Source organism: Rousettus aegyptiacus, unplaced genomic scaffold (assembly GCF_014176215.1).
Source record: "Rousettus aegyptiacus isolate mRouAeg1 unplaced genomic scaffold, mRouAeg1.p scaffold_m13_p_6, whole genome shotgun sequence".
In the NCBI taxonomy this organism is placed as follows: domain Eukaryota; kingdom Metazoa; phylum Chordata; class Mammalia; order Chiroptera; family Pteropodidae; genus Rousettus; species Rousettus aegyptiacus.
The window spans coordinates 73,588,950-73,605,611 of NW_023416309.1; the positions used below are offsets into that span (position 1 = coordinate 73,588,950).

The 16,662-nt window shown below is 55.1% G+C and overlaps 2 protein-coding genes across 4 annotated transcripts; one reads left to right on the plus strand and one right to left on the minus strand.

Moving 5' to 3' along the window:
- Positions 1–66: 66 nt before the first annotated feature.
- NLGN2 (neuroligin 2) lies at positions 67–15,062 on the minus strand. 3 transcript variants are annotated; one of them, XM_016142136.2, is made up of 8 exons: positions 14,127–15,062; positions 11,053–11,757; positions 7,753–7,803; positions 5,488–5,637; positions 5,127–5,312; positions 4,817–5,009; positions 3,851–4,447; positions 67–3,014 (listed from the first exon to the last, which is right to left on the minus strand). In XM_016142136.2, the coding sequence occupies exons 2-8, from the start codon at positions 11,513–11,515 to the stop codon at positions 2,141–2,143; spliced, it is 2,514 nt and encodes an 837-aa protein (XP_015997622.1). In that variant the 5' UTR covers positions 11,516–11,757; positions 14,127–15,062; the 3' UTR covers positions 67–2,140. The 3 variants fall into 3 exon arrangements, with proteins under 3 accessions (XP_015997622.1, XP_036078814.1, XP_015997623.2); XM_036222921.1 differs by having other exon boundaries at positions 11,053–11,185; positions 14,127–15,060; XM_016142137.2 differs by lacking the exon at positions 7,753–7,803.
- Positions 15,063–15,558: 496 nt separating this feature from the next.
- TMEM256 (transmembrane protein 256) lies at positions 15,559–16,662 on the plus strand. The gene is made up of 4 exons (XM_016142135.2): positions 15,559–15,696; positions 15,984–16,015; positions 16,246–16,326; positions 16,421–16,662. The coding sequence occupies exons 1-4, from the start codon at positions 15,612–15,614 to the stop codon at positions 16,562–16,564; spliced, it is 342 nt and encodes a 113-aa protein (XP_015997621.1). The 5' UTR covers positions 15,559–15,611; the 3' UTR covers positions 16,565–16,662.

A 16,662-nucleotide genomic window follows, 5' to 3' on the forward strand; every position in this document is an offset into this window, starting at 1 on the left:
TTTCCCCAAGGCTTATTTTCCTCAGAGCCCCTTGCCCCCACCTCCTAACATCACAGCAGGCAAAACTAACAGTTAAACTTTTGTATTTACAATATTTTCTTCATCTTTCGCCAGGTTTAAAAATGTGTACAGAGCCTCAAAGGGTGGGGACTTGGGATTGTCAGGGAGTTGTTCTGGGGAGAGGGGCTGGGCATTGGAGTCCGTGGCTGAATCATGGGGTCCCCCAGCCCCTCTCCCATGCCCCAATTTGGGGGGCATCTGTCTATAGGATTCAGGGCCCAGGTCCCTAGCATTTAAAGGGCATGGCTATTTGGAGAGGAACCAGACTAGGCAGAAGGGGTGGGAAAAGAATGAAGTTTCCATGGGTGAAGGTGGGAGAAGGGACAGTCAAGTTCTGGGGAGCCAAGACCAAGGATTCTGGATCTGGGTGTCAATGGAAGACAGCACCCCAGCCCCTACTCAAGTTTGGCACTAACAACCCACAAAATGACAGCAGATGAGGATTCTCTCCTTCTCCACTAGTGTCCCTTACTTCCTGACGTGAATCTTTTCCCCATGGACTCAAATACTTTCTTGAGTGGCCTCTGGGAAGTCGCCTTACATACGTCTTTTCAAATACTTCCTGCTGGTGTTTATCCAAGCCCAGTTCTCCACTGCTCCCTCCATTTGTTCCTCAGTACAGCTGATCTCATTCTCTCCCAAAACTGTCCCTTGAAGCCTTTCTTCCCTGCTTTCCTCCTCTCCACCACTCTGTTCTTTAAGCTTTGACAGCTGAGAAAAGAGGAGGCAAGTCAAAGGGAGTGGTCAGCTAAGGGTAGAAACTGGTCTGACACAGACATGAGGTGGCTTCAAAGGAGATAGAAATGGGGGAAAGGAAAACTGAGGCAGAGAGGGAGGAATGAGATGGTGAAGATAAACACATGTGGGACCCCTTTAGCTGCCACCTCCCCCTCCCCCATATCCCATCTGCCTCCACGTTTACCTGCTCTGGCCCAGGACTGGGGAATCCTTGGCACATTTTGGGGTTTCTTTCCCCCAAAATTCAGCTACCCAGTTTGGCATGAATGAGCAATGGTCTGAGGACTGAGGGAAAGGCTATCCTCAGACCCCAGTGAGGGCTTTGGTAAACATGCATGGCCTCTAGTACGTGGCAGGTCCCACGCCCCAGACCCCCAACCCATCATTTCTGGGGAAGGGAGATGCAGAGCTCTCCCTTCAGGGTTTATACATTCCCCTCAGCTTCCGGCAATTTGAAGTCTGTTCCCACCTGTTGTGTCAGGAGGCATTAAGTTCTTGAGGGAATGCAGGGAAATGCTGAAGGGAAAGGGACCATCTGCATGGGAAAACACACATCCACATGCAAGAACATGTTTCCACTCAGAGAAATGTGCCTTGGACCCATGGGAAAACAAGTTCCCAGACAGCACGGGGATGCATGGATCTCCCGTCCCCCTGGCATGGATTCTGTGTCTGTCATCTGTGGAAGGTGAGGCTTACCCAGCAGAACGCGCTTCACCTGACTTGTGCCACGGGGGCTTAACATGCTCTGCTGGGGTAGATGAGGGGGTCAGGGAATGGGTGGCTATGGTTTCCTCAATACATTCCAGGTACCACCCTCGGTTATCTGGTGGCCAAGGGTCACTATATGTGACTACATGTGAACACACCACTTCCAGGGTCTCCATGGGGTAGGGGGAAGGGAATAGATAGGAGAAGGCATGAGGGAACATGATTGATTCTGGGGTATAAATTCCCGCAGAAATTCTTTGAGGGGGCCAACATGTGTCCAGGGCGGCAAAAAAAACCTTACCCTGCACATGGGAAAACACACCCCCTAGTGAGAAAGCACACCTCTGCGTGGGAAAATTCTTCCACGCTTCCACACATCGAAGACTGGTGTCCTAATGGAAGAGACAAATGCCCCCCAGTTGTTCAAAAGCCCAGGTCCAGAGAAGAGAATGGGCCTCTCTGCATGGGAAAAACACGCATCCCTGTGAGGAAACCCATTTCCGCCTAATGCTTCTCGATGTGTGACAACTTCACAAGAGAAAAGCCTGTTGCCAAGTCCTCTTCCTTGCCTTCCAAGTGGCACTTCCTGCGAGTGGGAGGGCTGGGAAGGAGGGCCCCCCCAAGCTGCCCCCTATACCCGGGTAGTGGAGTGGGGGTGGGGTAGTGTGTTGTTGTGGCTGGTAGAGGTGGGAGGAGGCGGGGGGAAGGGCCCAAAGGGATGGAGGGAGGGGGGCGGCGGGGGAGGTGGTGGCCCCAAGCCGCTGGGTAGCAGGGTCAGGGCCCCAGGGGCCAACAGAGGCACATCGTCTGGTGCCCGGCGCAGGGCCAGGGTGTAGTCGGGTGGGCAGGCGGGGCGCAGGGCCTCAGCAGGGTCCGCTCCAACACCACCACCCCGCTTTAGCTGAAGTGACACCAGCTCTTCTTCTGGTGGTAGCTCTCGGCCAGTGGCGGGGAGCAAGGGGCCCCCACCGGGCACACCAGACCCTGAGCCACCTGGAGGGCTGAGCCGCCTGCACCGCAGCTCCTGCCGCCGGTCCCGCTTGTAGTAGAGGGCAGCAAAGGCGAGAATGTTGAGGAAGAGGAGGGAGGCGCCCACAGCCACAGTGACACTCAGCTCTGTGGAGTAGTCCCGGGAGTCCCCAGGGAAGCGGTCATAGGCCCTGGGGCCTGGCTCAGGCTCAGGTTCCGGTGGCAGGGTGGCAGGTGGTGGGGGCCGGCGTGTGCCTGGGGCACCAGGGGGTGGGCGAGGTGGCCAGCGCGTGGCATAGGGAGGCAGGCGTGTGGTGGTGGTGAAGAGCTCTGTGTGCAAGTTGTGCAGGTGGGGCACAAGCTCCAGCCAGAAAGCCACCTTGTTGGCACGGTAGTTGTCACGCACACGCGGCTTCAACCCAATGTGCAGGTACTGCTTCTCCTTGCTGTTGAACTTGCTCCACACCACTTCCTCGAAGCGGTTTGGCTTGGTGTGGATGAACTTGGTGTCCTGTGGCACTGGCTGGTTGGGGTCGCTGTGGGCACAGGAGGGCAGGGAAAGGAGCAGTGAGGGTGAGGCTCCAACAAATGTGGAAGGGTGGGAGAGGAATGGGGAGGGGACAGACAGAGATGTTGAGACCCATGGAGACAAGAAGGAAAGTCAGAAAAAAAGAGGCAGAGAGACAGAGATGAACACAAAGAGAAAAAATACCAGAGACAGGGACAAAGACACAAACGAGGATGGAGACAGACTCCCAGAGACAGCTAGAGATGAGGACAGAGGGACAGACTGGCAGAGACAAGAAAGAGATAGCCAGTGAGAGAGGCAGAGGCTGAGACTGAGTGAAATAGAGACATATAGAAAGAGACAAAGACACATGAGAGACAGCCAGGGTGAAATCAGCAAGCAAAAAGCAAACCGATCAAAGAAAGCAAAGGGAAAAGGAAAGATATTAATGGATTTTAAGAGAGACTTAGTGACAGCAATAAAGAGACTGACAGACACAAACCCTTACACATACTCAGACACAGACGAAAGCAGTCAGAGGGCAGAGCACAGGGGGAAAAAAGAAAGAGGGTAGGTAGGCAAGGGAGGGAAGGAGAGACAGATATGGAGCCAAAGCCACCTAGTGAGTCCACCCCCAAAAAGGACAGGGACCTCTCTGTAACTCTGCTGAATCTCCAACACGCAAATCAGTGTCTGGCACAGAGAAGGTATTCAGCAGGTGTCTGAGTCGAGAAGGCAAGACTAAGAGTGCCTTAATAGAGGGATGATGGCCTTGTGAGAGAGTGAGAAAAAGAAGGAGCTGAGGATGGAGGGTGTGTGTGCCTTGGCTTTCAGGGTGGCCCACCCAGCCCCTCTGGCCCTCACCCAGTCTTGGCGAAGTTGGTCCAGTAGGTCATGACCACGGCGCTGAGCATGACATCATTCTTAGAGAAGTTGCAAGGGAAGAGATCAGTGGCACCCACCATGGGCACACCGAAGACATAGGGGAGCTCATCCCCATGTGCTGCATCTGCCCACTCGGGCCGGCCCTCAGCCTGGCAGTGGTGATAGAAGGTGTAAAAGTAGACAGGGGACTGGTAGTCAGCATGCAGCTTGGCGGTGGCCACGGCTGGTGCCACCCACTGGTGGTCAGTAAAGAGCGCCAGCAGGGTCTTGCGTCGCATCTCGCCATTGTCCCGGTCTGCCCAATCTGTGTACATGAACTTGATGGTCTCCCGCAGCACATCCTTGCCCTCCGGGTAGCCATACAGGTTGTCCACAAAGTTGGAGACTGTGAAGTCAAAGGCGCTAGCGGATACACCGTCCTCACTCTCTGCTGAGTCCTCCACAAACTTGAGGCCCTCTCCTTGGTTGACACCGATGAGCATGTCATAGTTGAGGAATTCTCCCTGCTGCATGAGGATCTCAGGGTCATCCGGGACGACGTCACCGTCCACCACGGGCCCAAAGGCAATGTGGTAGCTGGGGAGAAGGTGGCAGGGTCTCATCACCTGTTCACTGGCCTCCTCTTGGCTCATAGCCTAGTGAGCCCTCCACCCAAAAGACCTTTCTTCCACAGATTGGAGTTAAAATCTCATCTACGAGTCCTTCAGGGCACTTGGCCTGTTGGGAAGTCTTCCCTGAAGCACTTCCTGGCACCTCGTGCATACTTGCTCTATTTGGGCACCCCCATTTAGGGCAGGCTTCTGAGAGAAGAAGGCAGAGCCACTAGAAACCCACCTCTCCTTTCCAAATAAAATGTTTGCAGGCACCTCTCGCCCTCAACATCCTTGGAACCAGCAAGGAGAGTGAAGTCCTGGACCCAGCCCTCTCCCACCCCTATACCCATACCGGGCGGGCTGCACGTCCTGGTCCACCAGCTCCCGGGAAGGCTTCCGGCGCAGACACTCCACAGCTTCAGCACTGTCCTCCCGGTCACAGCCCACCTTAGCTGCCAGCAGTCGTGTGTACTTGAGCGGCTGATAGTTGACAGACCAGCTGGAAATGGCAGTGCCACTCTGGGCAATGGCCTTCTGGAATAGCCCTGGAGGGACAGGCAGGTTTCAGGCTGGGCACTATCAGCCCAAGAGAAGGAGAACCTGGTAGGTTCAGGGGTATGAGAAAGGGGACAGGACAGGCAGGCTGAAGAGATTGTTCGTACCTTCTGAATGGTGGGAGAGGATCAGAAGGTTGACACAGGAGGCCCCTGCCCCAGACCCAAAGATGGTGATACGCTCGGGGTCACCCCCAAAGTGGGCAATGTTTTCACTGAGCCAGCGCAGGGCCTGGATCTGGTCCAGGAGTCCATAGTTGCCTTTTGCAGCCTGGTCTCCGGTGCTGAGAAAACCTGAAGGTAGAGGAAGAAAGGGGGGCTTCCTGGGGGTGTTATAGCGCCTTGTCCCCTATCTGGGCAGCTCAGTCCAGCCCAGAAGCCATTCTGCTGCTGCTGAGCTTAAAGGAACCCCTCCCATCACGCCCCGCTCCCAGACTCCAGCCCCTAAGAGTTGGCTGCCCACCCTCACCGAGCACCCCAAGACGGTAGTTGAGTGTGGCTACAATGACGTTGCCATAGGCGGCCAAGACGGAGCCATCGAACATGTTCCCAGTGCCCTCCATGTAGGAGCCGCCATGCAGAAACAGCATCACCGGCTTCTTCCCAGAATCCCGGATATCTGTGTGGGGAGGGGATGGGTGGGAGGGCCAGGGAGCAGGGAACAAGGACATAGTGAGACCAGAAGTAGCACTGCCTAGCTCCCAGGCCTGCTGAAGACCAGCCCAGAGCTCAGGGGACATGTCACTCCTGTCCCTGGGGGGCAAGACCGGATTCCCCTCCTCCCTCCCCAGCTAGCCCTGGCAGAAAGTCCTTCCCCATCTCCTGCCAGTCTGCCCCACAGCACTTCTCCAAATGCCAGGCAGACCTTCCAAGAAGCCAAACAGAGACAGGGGTGGGAGGTGGCCCTCCTCAGGACATCTGCTGGATCCAGGGGACCTCCTACCCTCTCCCCCCCACACACAGTAAATCTCCTTCCTGCTCCTAGGAAGAGTGAGCTCCCAAGGTTGGCACTAAGAGCTAAAGATGCTGGGAGGGTCCTGGACTTTCCTCAGACTTAGGCATTGGGCCTCAGCTCCACATGGTAGCCTGGTCTGTGGGTGAGGGGGTACCAGGCCCTAGGGTCCCTGGGGGTTTGGTCTCCTCCCCGCCCTAATTCCTTTCTAGGTCACCTCCCTAGTCACCATGGCAACCCCCAGACTAATTATTGTGGCAGAAGGAGGCAGGGTAGGAAAGATCCTGTTTAATGAAGCCAGGGTGCAGCTCTCTAGTCTTGGACCCCACCAAACTGATCTGAGCCTTGGGTTCTGCACCAGATCCCTCTCTTGTCATGTCCAAAAGAATTCCATAATCACTGCCACATGGCACTCCAGACTGGACTGAGGGATGACTAACTCCAGAAAAGGGTGGGAGTCTCAGAGGGCTTGTCATAGTCCCCAAGGCTATAGCAAGTACCCTGAAGCCCCTCCATAATTCACCATAGCACCAGGGTTGGGATCACCCCTGGCCTACAGGCCTTCCTCTTTCTTGACACCTGCAATCTCTGACTAGCCTGGGCACTCAGCAAACAAGAACCAGGCCTAGGTCTCCATAGCTGGTCTCTTTCACCTCTGCCTGCCTCCCTCAACCTGGTAGAAACTTTCTTCCAGCCAGGTCAACCAATAGGTCACTAAGACACTTCCCACCACTCCTCACAGACAGCTTCCTGCCTCTTGTGTCTTAGGACCTTCTCTCCCACCTCCCTCAGCCTGACTTTGGCCAGGAGGTCCTAGGTAGGCAGTTCCCCTTCTGTGTCCTCAAATCCTGTTCTTCCCTTTGTTCCTGAACCTCCAGTGGCCTTCCAGCAGTTTGGGCTGAAGTCTCCTTCCCTCCAAGGTCCTGTCCTAAAGGTCCTCAGTTACCTCCTCTTCCCCACCCAACACCTCCACTCCCATTATAAGGGGAGGGGAGTCAGAAAGGGAAAGAGCAGGAAGGGTGGCTGGGGCAACAAGAATTCAAAACCAACAACAAAAAACAGGATCAAGAAAGAAGAAAGAAAAAAACAACAACCAAAAAGCAAGAAGCTCTCGGGGCTGATTCAACAAGAAAAGAAAAAAAAAAAAAAAGAAAAAAAAGAAAAAGATCCATTTTTGGAAAAAAAGAAAAAAAGAAAAAAGTTCTTGCATTTTTTTTTTTTTCAAAATTTTGTGGTGAAACTTCAAGATATTGGGGCCTGTTTTCAAAAATTTCCAAATTTTTTAATTTGCTTCAAATGTTTGCATTTTCTACATCTGACAGGCTTTTGGAAATTGTAACAGGTTTCTAATATTTCAGTTGTGTCAAATTGCCAACTTAATTTTTTTCAAATTTGTTTTGCTCCAAATTAAAATTATTTTTTCAAATGTTACATTTCACAAAGTTCAAAACAGTCCAAATTTCTGTCAAACTCTTAACATTTTATCCAATTCTTCAGTGTTTTTTTCCTGGCATTCCAATTTTTTTTCATGTTATTTTTGCCATATTTGGCTTTTCTTACAGGTTTTCTAGTGGTTCCGACATTGTTCAAATTTCTTTCGAAGCTTTCATAATTCTTTTTTCCAATTATTACAAATTTTTCTTTTCTTTTCTTTTTCGTTTTTAGTTGGGAGAACAACTGAGGGCCTTGAGGGCTGTGGGGGCATTTAGTTAGGGACAGGGCCGTGAACATGAATGTCCTCTTATCAGCAACCACATGCAGCAGCGGGATTTTTAAATCTACCTGTGTCTGGCGGATTGAGCGTCGCCTCGTCACGTTTTTTTGTGAGCGGACCTAAGACCGGGAACACAAAACAGAGAAAAAAGGACAATTTTGTGGGGAAACATGGGGGTCAGGGGAGGTGGTGGATGGGGAGGGGAGGAGAGAAAGCAGAAAAGGGGAGGGTGGGGGGCAGAAAAAATAAGCCAAAAAAAGCAAAATTTGTTTGCAAGAAAAAGAAACCAAGAAAAGAGAAAAACGTTTCTACAACCCAATTTTGTTCCCCTCCCCGGAAAAAGTCATGCCCCAAAGAAAAGGCTGGTTTTGGGGGGTGGGGCGCCTGAGTGGGCTGAGGCCTGTCTTAAGACATATTGACTTGGCTGGAAAGGATTTGGCTTGTCGATGTGTTGGCTAATGGCTGGAAATGAAACAGTGTTAGAGGTGGGGTGGGAGGGGAGTGGAAACTCGCCAGGGAGCCCAGGAAACCAAGGCCAGCTGTGCCACTCTGGGTCACTACTCAAGTAGACCCTCTTTAGGGCCAGCCAAGCACCTCTCTGTTTCCCCAAGCTGTAGAGAGGAGGAATTGCAGCAGAAAGGACTCTGCTTCCCTCTGGACCAATCTAGAGGGCAGAGGGTAGGATGGCGTTGGGGGCAGCCTGCCCCTGAAGTTCACAGCCCCTGGAAGCCCTCAGCTCCCCACTGGAGGGCTGTGGGCAGGTCAGCTAAGGCTGCCTGCCCACATACCCAGCCTCTCAGCGTCAGCACTTCTCTTCCATCCGCACTCACAGGCCTGGCTTCTCACCCCATCTCCCCAACATGGGGTGAAGCAGGGAAAGGGGTCATCAGGTCTTGCCCTCCACTCCACTTCTTCCCTCTGCACCACCCCCCAACCTCATTCCTTACCCAGGCCTGCTCTCCTCCCTCCAAATGGTAAATTTCCCACCAGGGGAACCAGCCCCTAGCCAGCCCCTGCTCTAATGCCAAAAAGCCCCCCTCCCCAATTGGGGGTTCAGTCCACAAATAGGGAATAGGAAACATAGTGCCCTGAGCCCGCCTGACACATAAGGTGACAGGAGGTGCTGGGAGGCAAAAAGTGTGCCCACTGTCAAGGAAAGGTCTCAGACAGGGCCCAGAGTTTGGCTTCAGGTTTCTTTCAGATTGGGAGATTGATCAGGGAGAGCTGAAACCCAGAGACCTGTGGGGGTCCCCAGCTGACTGGTTTCTCCTCAATAGCAAGGGGAAGGATGGGTCAGTAAGGCCCGATCCAGCCTCTGAAAGGCTTTTCCCAACTGGCAATGATGGCCCCATGGGGACTGATTAGGATCAGGGTCTGTTTGTCTCTGTGACAGGATTGGGATGGGGATGAAGTCAGCAGGGCATTAGTGCTCATGAGAATATTAAGTGTGTGTGTGCCTGAGTCAACCTCTTCCTTCCAGAGCTGGTGTGAAGATTCAGTGAGATCACCTGAATGTGTCAGGCCTCAAGCAGGTCTGCAATAAGCAATGGTTAAAAATACAGAAGGTGTGGGCATGGGTGGTGTGGGGGCAGGGTGGACAATTTGTGTGGAGGCGTTGGGGTAGACAGTCCATTGGTGGGAAGTGCTGAGTGGATGTTTCACATAGGGGGTGATGAAATAGCCCACTGATGAGGAGATTGGGTTGGATAGCCTACGTGAAGATGTGGGAGTGGAGTTTTGAGATAAACAGTCTATGTGGAGGCACTGGAGAGAGTGGTTCATGAGAAGGCAGGGAGAGAGCTCGTGCAGAGGGTGTTGGGATATATGGTCTATTAGGGTGCTTGGAATCTGGATGGGATTAGAGTAAATGATATTTCTGTGCACTGTGTATACGGGTTACTATAAGGCATGGTTTATATGGAGAGAGGTAGTTAGGATATTAGGTTATATGGTTGGTATGAGCAATGTAGGGTGGATGATCCACATGGAAGGTGCTGGGAAGGATGTAGGTAGGCTGGGTGCATGAGGTATTCTGTGATTGGCATGAGAACTTTGGGTACAGGGACTGTGGTATGAGTGGCCTGGTGGAGCACATGGTCCAGGATGCAGGGTTATTGGGGTAAAGGTCTATCTATGTATGGGTGTTAGTAGGGCACGTGATCTATAAACAGAGATACTGGGAGCCACAGGTATGGGTGATAAGGGTATACAATTTTACAGAAGTGTTGGAGTGTGTGCTGTGAAAAAGTATTGGGAATTGTGATATATATAGGATGTTGGAGAGCATACATGGTCAGTGTATAGGTTGGTTGGGTACATGACCTAAATTGAATGTTGAGTAGTTGAGATTCTTTATCTGTTTCGGGACTAGAGTACATGATGTGGTGTTGTGTGGGTAGGGGTTCCTGGGTACCAGGACTATGTGTTAAGTTGTTGGAAAATGGCCCGTGGGGGGTATGGTAGAAGTGGATGGTCTCTGTGGAGGTGTTGGGGTGTCTTGGAATAGTGACATGGAGTGTTAAAAGGGTTATGTGGGGGCTGTGAGGATGGTCTATTGGGGTGGCTGGTGTTCTGCTGATTACTCCTGTTGTAGAAAGCTAGAAGGCACTCTGAAAGATATTCTGATTAATCTCAGTGTGCTGAAGGTTGACAGGTGGAGAACTGTCCAGGGGGAGCGTGCTGTGGGTTATGAGCAGAGTGGTAGTGAACTGAGAGTTCACTGACAAGACGACCAGTTGGAGAGCCTCAGTGAAGGTGTTCTGATGGGGATGGGTGGGCTGTGCTGTGAGTGGAGGAGCCCCTGGCAAGGAGTTTCCCTGATCCTTCAGGGTTGTATAGCGGTCTGGGTACATAGCATCCTGGAGAAGAGGCACTCAGCTCAGGTAAGGGGCTCTGGATGTGATGTGATTGATGCAAGTCTGCAGTGCTGGCCTGGAGGAAAGGAAGAGTCTGTGCTGTTCTTTAGGTATAAATGTTGCTAAATTCTGCCAGGTGTGGGTATGGGAGGTGGGGCAGAGCTGGAGTGGGTCTGAGGCAGGTGATAGATACCTCCATCACCTTATCGCCCTCAGTGGCCACTCTGTGTGCCTCTGTGGGAACCAGGTTGGTAAGTCCAACCTAGTGCCTGCTGACCTTACCAATGGCTCTCTGTGGGCACAAAGAACTTCTGGGGTGGCTGTTTCTGGGATTTGTTCCTGAGTCTCCCGGTACCACCCTCGGAGGGCAGTCAGAGCCAGCAGGGACATACTGTCCACTCTCTGTCTGCACAAAGCCCAGCTCTCAGGTGGGCTGTGCCAGTGCCTGAGGATCTGTATGTGCGTTTGTGGGTTGTGTCCATGGGGTGCCCAGCCTGATGCCCGCGCCCTTACCGTCCTCGGTGGGCACGTAGAGATTGAGGTACAGGCAGTCCTCGCTCTGGTTCTGCACATAGGTGGCGGCTGCCTCCAAGTTGTCGGTGAACCACACAGGAAGCATGATGGCGGGCAGCGCCCCATGCAGGTTCTGTGGGCAGGCGGGCGGCAGGGTGGTGGCGTTGCGTACGCCGGGCCAAGAGGCGGGGGCCTCAGGAGGCTGGAAGCGGCGGGCACCCAGGGGTGGTGTGGCGTAGGGCACGCCCAAGAACTGCACGACGGGACCCAGGATCTCGTTGTTGAGCTCGCGCCGCACACCGCGCACTCTCCCGTAGGCCGTGTTCACCACTGGGAAGCGCTCCTCCCCGAGGCTGCCGAGGCCCAGGCCTGGGCTGCCTGGGGCACTGCCGCCGCCACCGGGTCCCCCTCCCCCCCGTTGAGCCCCCGCCAGCCCCACCAGATACAGCACCAGGAGCCACATGCTGATGGGGGGACCCCCCCTCCCTCCCCGGGACCCCCCCCTCGGAGAGAGAGAGAAGGGGGGGAGAGGGAGGGAGGCCCCCCTCGCCCCAGGAGGGAGGAGGGGGCAGGGAAAGGAGGGAGGAGGGGGGTGGGGAGGGACCTGGGTTAGACTGGACAGAGAAGGGGTCTGTTCCTCTCCATTGGGGGGGGGAAGGGGTGGGGAAGGGGAAGGAGGTGGGAGAAAGTGAACTCAGGCTGGACCTGCAGGGAGAAGGATGGTATGTAAGATACAAAAGGAGAGAGAAAAATACAGAGGGTAGGTGGAAAAAGGGAAGGGAAATTGGACGGGGCAGACAAAAAGGAATGGGGAAACAGAAGAGACAAGTGGTTAGTGACTTGGAATTCAAACCAGTTGCCCCCCTCCTTCCACCCTCAGGCACCCTGGCACCTCCTCCCACCTCAGCAACCCCCTCTGTCAGCAGGGACCCAGATAGAAAAGTCTGAGGCTGGGGGTGGTAAAAGTTCAGGACATAGCAGGAGGGGAAGAGTCAGCTCCCCAGACCCAACCCGCCACTCTTCCAGCTGTTTTTTCCCTCCCAGATAGGTTCCCCTCAGGGACTCAGGAGTCCCAGTTCCCACCTCTCTGGGAGGAATGAGCCAGACAAGGAAGAGAAAATAAAAATACCAAGTCATTAATTAGCAGGAAGTGGCGGGTTTGTTTATACGTGTTAATTATTCCTGAGCAGTAATTTCATAGCACTGAACCCCCAAACCAGGCTAGACTCGGGCCTTTCTTGGGACTGCACAAACCCAGCACCGGCTCCCTTCAACCCATTCTTTAAGATTTTGTGCAGCAGTCGGACCCCTTTTCCCCTGGTCCTTTCCATTTCTTCCCTCGGAAGTTAAGGTGCTTTGAGGCAGGGGCTAGAGTAGGGAGGGGATGCTGGGGGGCAAATGCAGGGACAGATGCGTGATCCTGCGTCCGGTTGCTGGGCGACAGGATGCTGCCCCGCAATGTTACCTCGGCAACGGGCTGCAGCTTTAACCCCGGGGGGGGGGGGGGCGCTGGGAAGGGGAAGGGACTGGCTTGGTTATGGGGTCCATTCAGGGCATAAGAGCAGAGGCATGAGTTAGAATGCTAGAGTTTCTCCCAACCTTAGCATAGAGGAAGAAGTATATATGTTAAGGGGAACAGGAGATTGGGGGCATAGAGAACCCTAAGAGACCCGCCTCTTGCCCCTTATTGACCAATCAGAGCCCAGTCTTAGTGACCAGGCCTCTGGCTGAGGAGAAGGGGTGCTGAGGTGGGTTTGGAGGGCATCAGATGCACCCACTCACTGCCCCCACCCCCCGCCAGTCTTGAACAGCCTTGGACCCTAGGCATCTCTTCTTCCATGCTCGGCATTTGACCCATGTCCTGGGGGCTACTTCGGCTTTCTTCTCATCCTATCCTAGCTATTCACCTCCCATTCCACTTAACCAGCCCCCCACAGTTACTGTTCTGATGCCTTGGTGCTCAGGGCAGCAGGGACAGGACGAGGGAAGAAATCAGACTGAAGGGGCAGACACCCAGATCATTTCAGCAAGCCCCCCCGCCCCCGCCCCCCAGCCACCAGAGCTCTTTGCTGACTCGGGGTTTTCAGAGCCAGGCGCCAGCCCGCGGGTGGATCTCTGCAGGTGTCAATTTATTCCAGAGACGAGGACACAGGAATCCTTACCATACACACCCAGTCATGCCCTCCCCTCCCTCTCTTCAGGTCCTCTTAAGCTCCTATTCCTCCATCACCTGGAGGGGACTTGGGACTGGCTCCCTCAAGATCTCAGCCCGTGCCAGGCTGGTCTCTGCTTCCACAGTCTTGCCACCCCTCCCCCTTCCACTATCACAGTCTGCCTCTGTCACCCCTGTCCTTCTCTCTCGCAGTTTTTCTTCTTCTTTCCCTCCTACTGGAGCCCCGCTACCCCATCTCTCTCCTCTCCATAGCTCTTCCTCAGAGCATTTTCCCCAGCCTCTTCCAGCCAGCATCAGCTCTTGCTTTCAGTCTCTCGCCTTCAAGTCTTTTTTTCATCTCTCTCTTCTATATCTCCCTCCTTGGTATTTCTCATCTTTCTGTCTTCTTCAAATCCCTTCCCCAAATTTCTCCCTCAAGCCTCCTCTACTTCTCTCTCTCCTCTCTTCCTATCTCTGTCTCCCCCATTTTCTCTCCCCTGTTCTCTCCATCTCTGTCTGCCACATCTTGCTCCCCCCTCCTCCTTATCCTCTACCTTGCTCTCTCCATTCCTGCCCAGGCATGGCTCCCCCAGCCTGGGAGAATTGAGGGACAGGGTCTCAGGCCGCAGGCCCCCCCTTCTTCCTGCAGTGGGGAAAATGGCTTGGCCGGGAAGGGGAGAAGGAGGGGGAGGGGAAGATGGGAACACACGGGGTCTGTGGGCCCATTCAAAGGATCATTCATGGGCTGGAGAGAGGCAGAGACAAAGAGACCGAGACGCAGAGACACGGCGAGAGCATCCCTAGGCGGAGACACGCAGACAGAGCAGGCTGGGGGAAACCAGGCACGAGGAGAGAGATGGGGAGTGGGAGACCCTAATGGACCGCCACGCAGTCCCTTCCACCGGCCCGGTTTAGCTCCTACCTGGCTCAGCCCTGGGGCCGTGGTGCCTCCATCCAGGGTTCCGAGTAGGGGGCGAACCTGCTTCGGGAAGGGGGCGGCGGTCCTGAGCCCCCGCGGTCCCGCAGGCCCAGCCCCCGCCCGCAGCGCCTCACCCGGCGGGGGAAGAGGATCGCCCTAGCCCCTGGGGGCGGGGCCGGGATCCGGTCGATCCCCGGGGAAAGGAGAGGTAGGAGATGGGGTCAGGAGGAACCCAAGAACTGGGAACCCCGCAGTGGGGACGGCGGAGCCAGGTTGGGGCAACGGGACAGGACTGGATTGGGGATCCACTGGCTCTGTGGGCCGGTTTCGAGGGACCAGAGGGCGGTACAAGCGGAGGATCCTAAGAGATCGAGGGCGGGAGGTGGAGTCCACGGCAATCCCCAGGACCCCGGAGCCCCGGAACGCAGGATCCGCGGTGCAGGGGCAGGGATCCAGCCAGAATCCTCGGGGAGGGGGAGGGATCTAGTCGATCCCTAGGGCGGGCAGGAGTGGGAGGTCCGGGGAGTCAGAGGGCGGTGGGAGCCAGCACGGCTCCTAGGAGGTAAAGAGGGGTAAGGGAGAGGCTTCGGGAAACGCTCAGCAGATAGGAGGCCCGGACTCCTGGCTCCGCGCGCCAGGGCCCGCCCGCCCCGCGTCCATCCCAGCCTGAGAGTGATGATCCGCCGGCGGAGCAGCCGCAGCAGCCCCGCGCGTCACCGCGCGGCCGCCTCCCCCGCCCCCTGCAGAGAGAGCAGCGCACACCCCTCGCTCGCACCCGCCTGCCCGCCCGCCCTCTGGAGTGTAGGGGGATTGGAGACAGTGAAAGAGGGCGGGAGTGGACAGACCGACGGATGGACGAAGCGGACTCGGACAAGGTGGAGACATTTCCCCCTCCCCATCTCCCACCCTCCAGGCTCTCGCGGTTAGTGGGGAGGGAAGGAGGGTGAACTATCAGGGGGCGGAGCATCATATAAAGAAGGCGGGGCCTTTGGGCCCGGAGGAGGAGCCATATGGACAGCGGGCGGAGTTTAATGGCGACGGGTATCCGTGGAGCCGCCTCTTCTTGGGAGAGGTCTGGTTTAAAGCTGAAAAGGAGGAGCTTGTGGGGAAAGGGGCGGAACTTTGCGTGGGGACCGGGATCTTTGGAAATTAGCCGGAGATGGGAGGGGGGGTGTTAGAAGAGACGATCAACTTGGAAAGTGGGCCAATCCGTGACGCAAATCCTCTAATACCGCCCCCATCAAGCCCGCCTCCCCACTGCTCTGCTCCTCCGCTCCTAATTGGTTCTGCTTTCTCCGCCCGCCACACGTCTTCGCCACTCAGCAGAGGCTTTACAAAGGCGCAAGTACACGGATTGAAGAATTCGACGCTGAAATGAACACAGCCCGGATTGGGCATCTGTGCATCTTATTTGCACGGGAGCTCAGGATTGGCTGGCCTCCTGGGAGGCCTGGGTGGTGTTTGCCATGCGCGTGACTATTCATTACCATGGCTGGACCAGGGACCTCTTTCCGCCGCTTGGGCGCCTTGTCGGGAGCTGGGGCCTTAGCCTTGGCCTCCTACGGGGCACACGGTAGGGGGCGAGGGATGGAGCTGGGATTGTGGTTGGGGCGACCTTTGAGGTCTGGTGCAGGGGCAGAGTCCATGGGAAGTGTCGGGGCTCCCATAGACCAGACAGCCCACGAAGCCCTAAACCTTTTAAAGTTGTTAGCCTGGTCCATTTGGTTCCCAGAACTGCCCATGCGTGCTTCCACCAGTCAGAAACTTCCTGGGGGCACCCTTTCTCTCCAGTGTTCTCCTGGGTCCTCCCGAGTGTTAGGCGTTAGGACTAGTAACCTTTGACTCTCCTCCTTTCCACAGGCGCCAGGTTCCCGGATGCCTACGGGAAGGAGGTGAAGTAGCTGTGCCTGTTGGTCTATGAGGGAGCAAAGTCTGGAGTTCCCGGGGGAAGTAGCGGAGAGGCGGAGCGTGGCTCTTTGGAGCAACAAGGGCTGCAAGCTTGAGGCTTGGGTGCCTGAGGGAGACGCAAGCTGGGACTTCAGTCAAGGGTTGAACTTTTGTCCCCCGGGATCCAAGCTCCTGCGTTCCTTAGGACGTCCCTCCGTTTCTCGTTTTCTTACAGCTCTTTGACAAGGCCAACAAACACCACTTCTTACACAGCCTGGCCCTGTTGGGGGTGCCCCATTGCAGAAAGCCCCTCTGGGTAATCTTATCCCCTTGCCTAACCCTCACTAAGCCCCACCTACTCCTCGTTCTGCCCTGTTTTTACTAGCTTGTATTCTTTGTATCTCCTTCAGGCGGGGTTACTGCTAGCCTCTGGAACCACCTTATTCTGCACCAGCTTCTACTACCAGGCTCTGAGTGGAGACCCTAGCGTCCAGACTTTGGGCCCTGTGGGAGGGAGCCTTCTACTCTTGGGCTGGCTTGCCTTGGCTTTTTGAGCTTCCTTGTGTTTAATTTCTGGGTACTTTTTTGAGAGTTGGAGCTGAAAGGGGATTAAAAGAGAAAGGCAAATAAAGAACTTTCGAGTCTTTGTTCA

What these genes read in the sequence shown, in the direction of transcription:
- NLGN2 (XM_016142136.2), bottom strand. Translation starts at nt 11,515, where the DNA reads ATGTGGCTCCTGGTGCTGTATCTGGTGGGGCTGGCGGGGGCTCAACGG. An exon ending in GCTCAATCCGCCAGACACAG is followed by an intron (nt 5,638 to 7,752) that starts GTAGATTTAAAA and finishes CTCCCCACACAG; the next exon opens with ATATCCGGGATTCTGGGAAG. An exon ending in CTACCGTCTTGGGGTGCTCG is followed by an intron (nt 5,313 to 5,487) that starts GTGAGGGTGGGC and finishes CTCTACCTTCAG; the next exon opens with GTTTTCTCAGCACCGGAGAC.
- TMEM256 (XM_016142135.2), top strand. Translation starts at nt 15,612, where the DNA reads ATGGCTGGACCAGGGACCTCTTTCCGCCGCTTGGGCGCCTTGTCGGGA. An exon ending in GGCCTCCTACGGGGCACACG is followed by an intron (nt 15,697 to 15,983) that starts GTAGGGGGCGAG and finishes TCCTTTCCACAG; the next exon opens with GCGCCAGGTTCCCGGATGCC. An exon ending in CGGATGCCTACGGGAAGGAG is followed by an intron (nt 16,016 to 16,245) that starts GTGAAGTAGCTG and finishes GTTTTCTTACAG; the next exon opens with CTCTTTGACAAGGCCAACAA.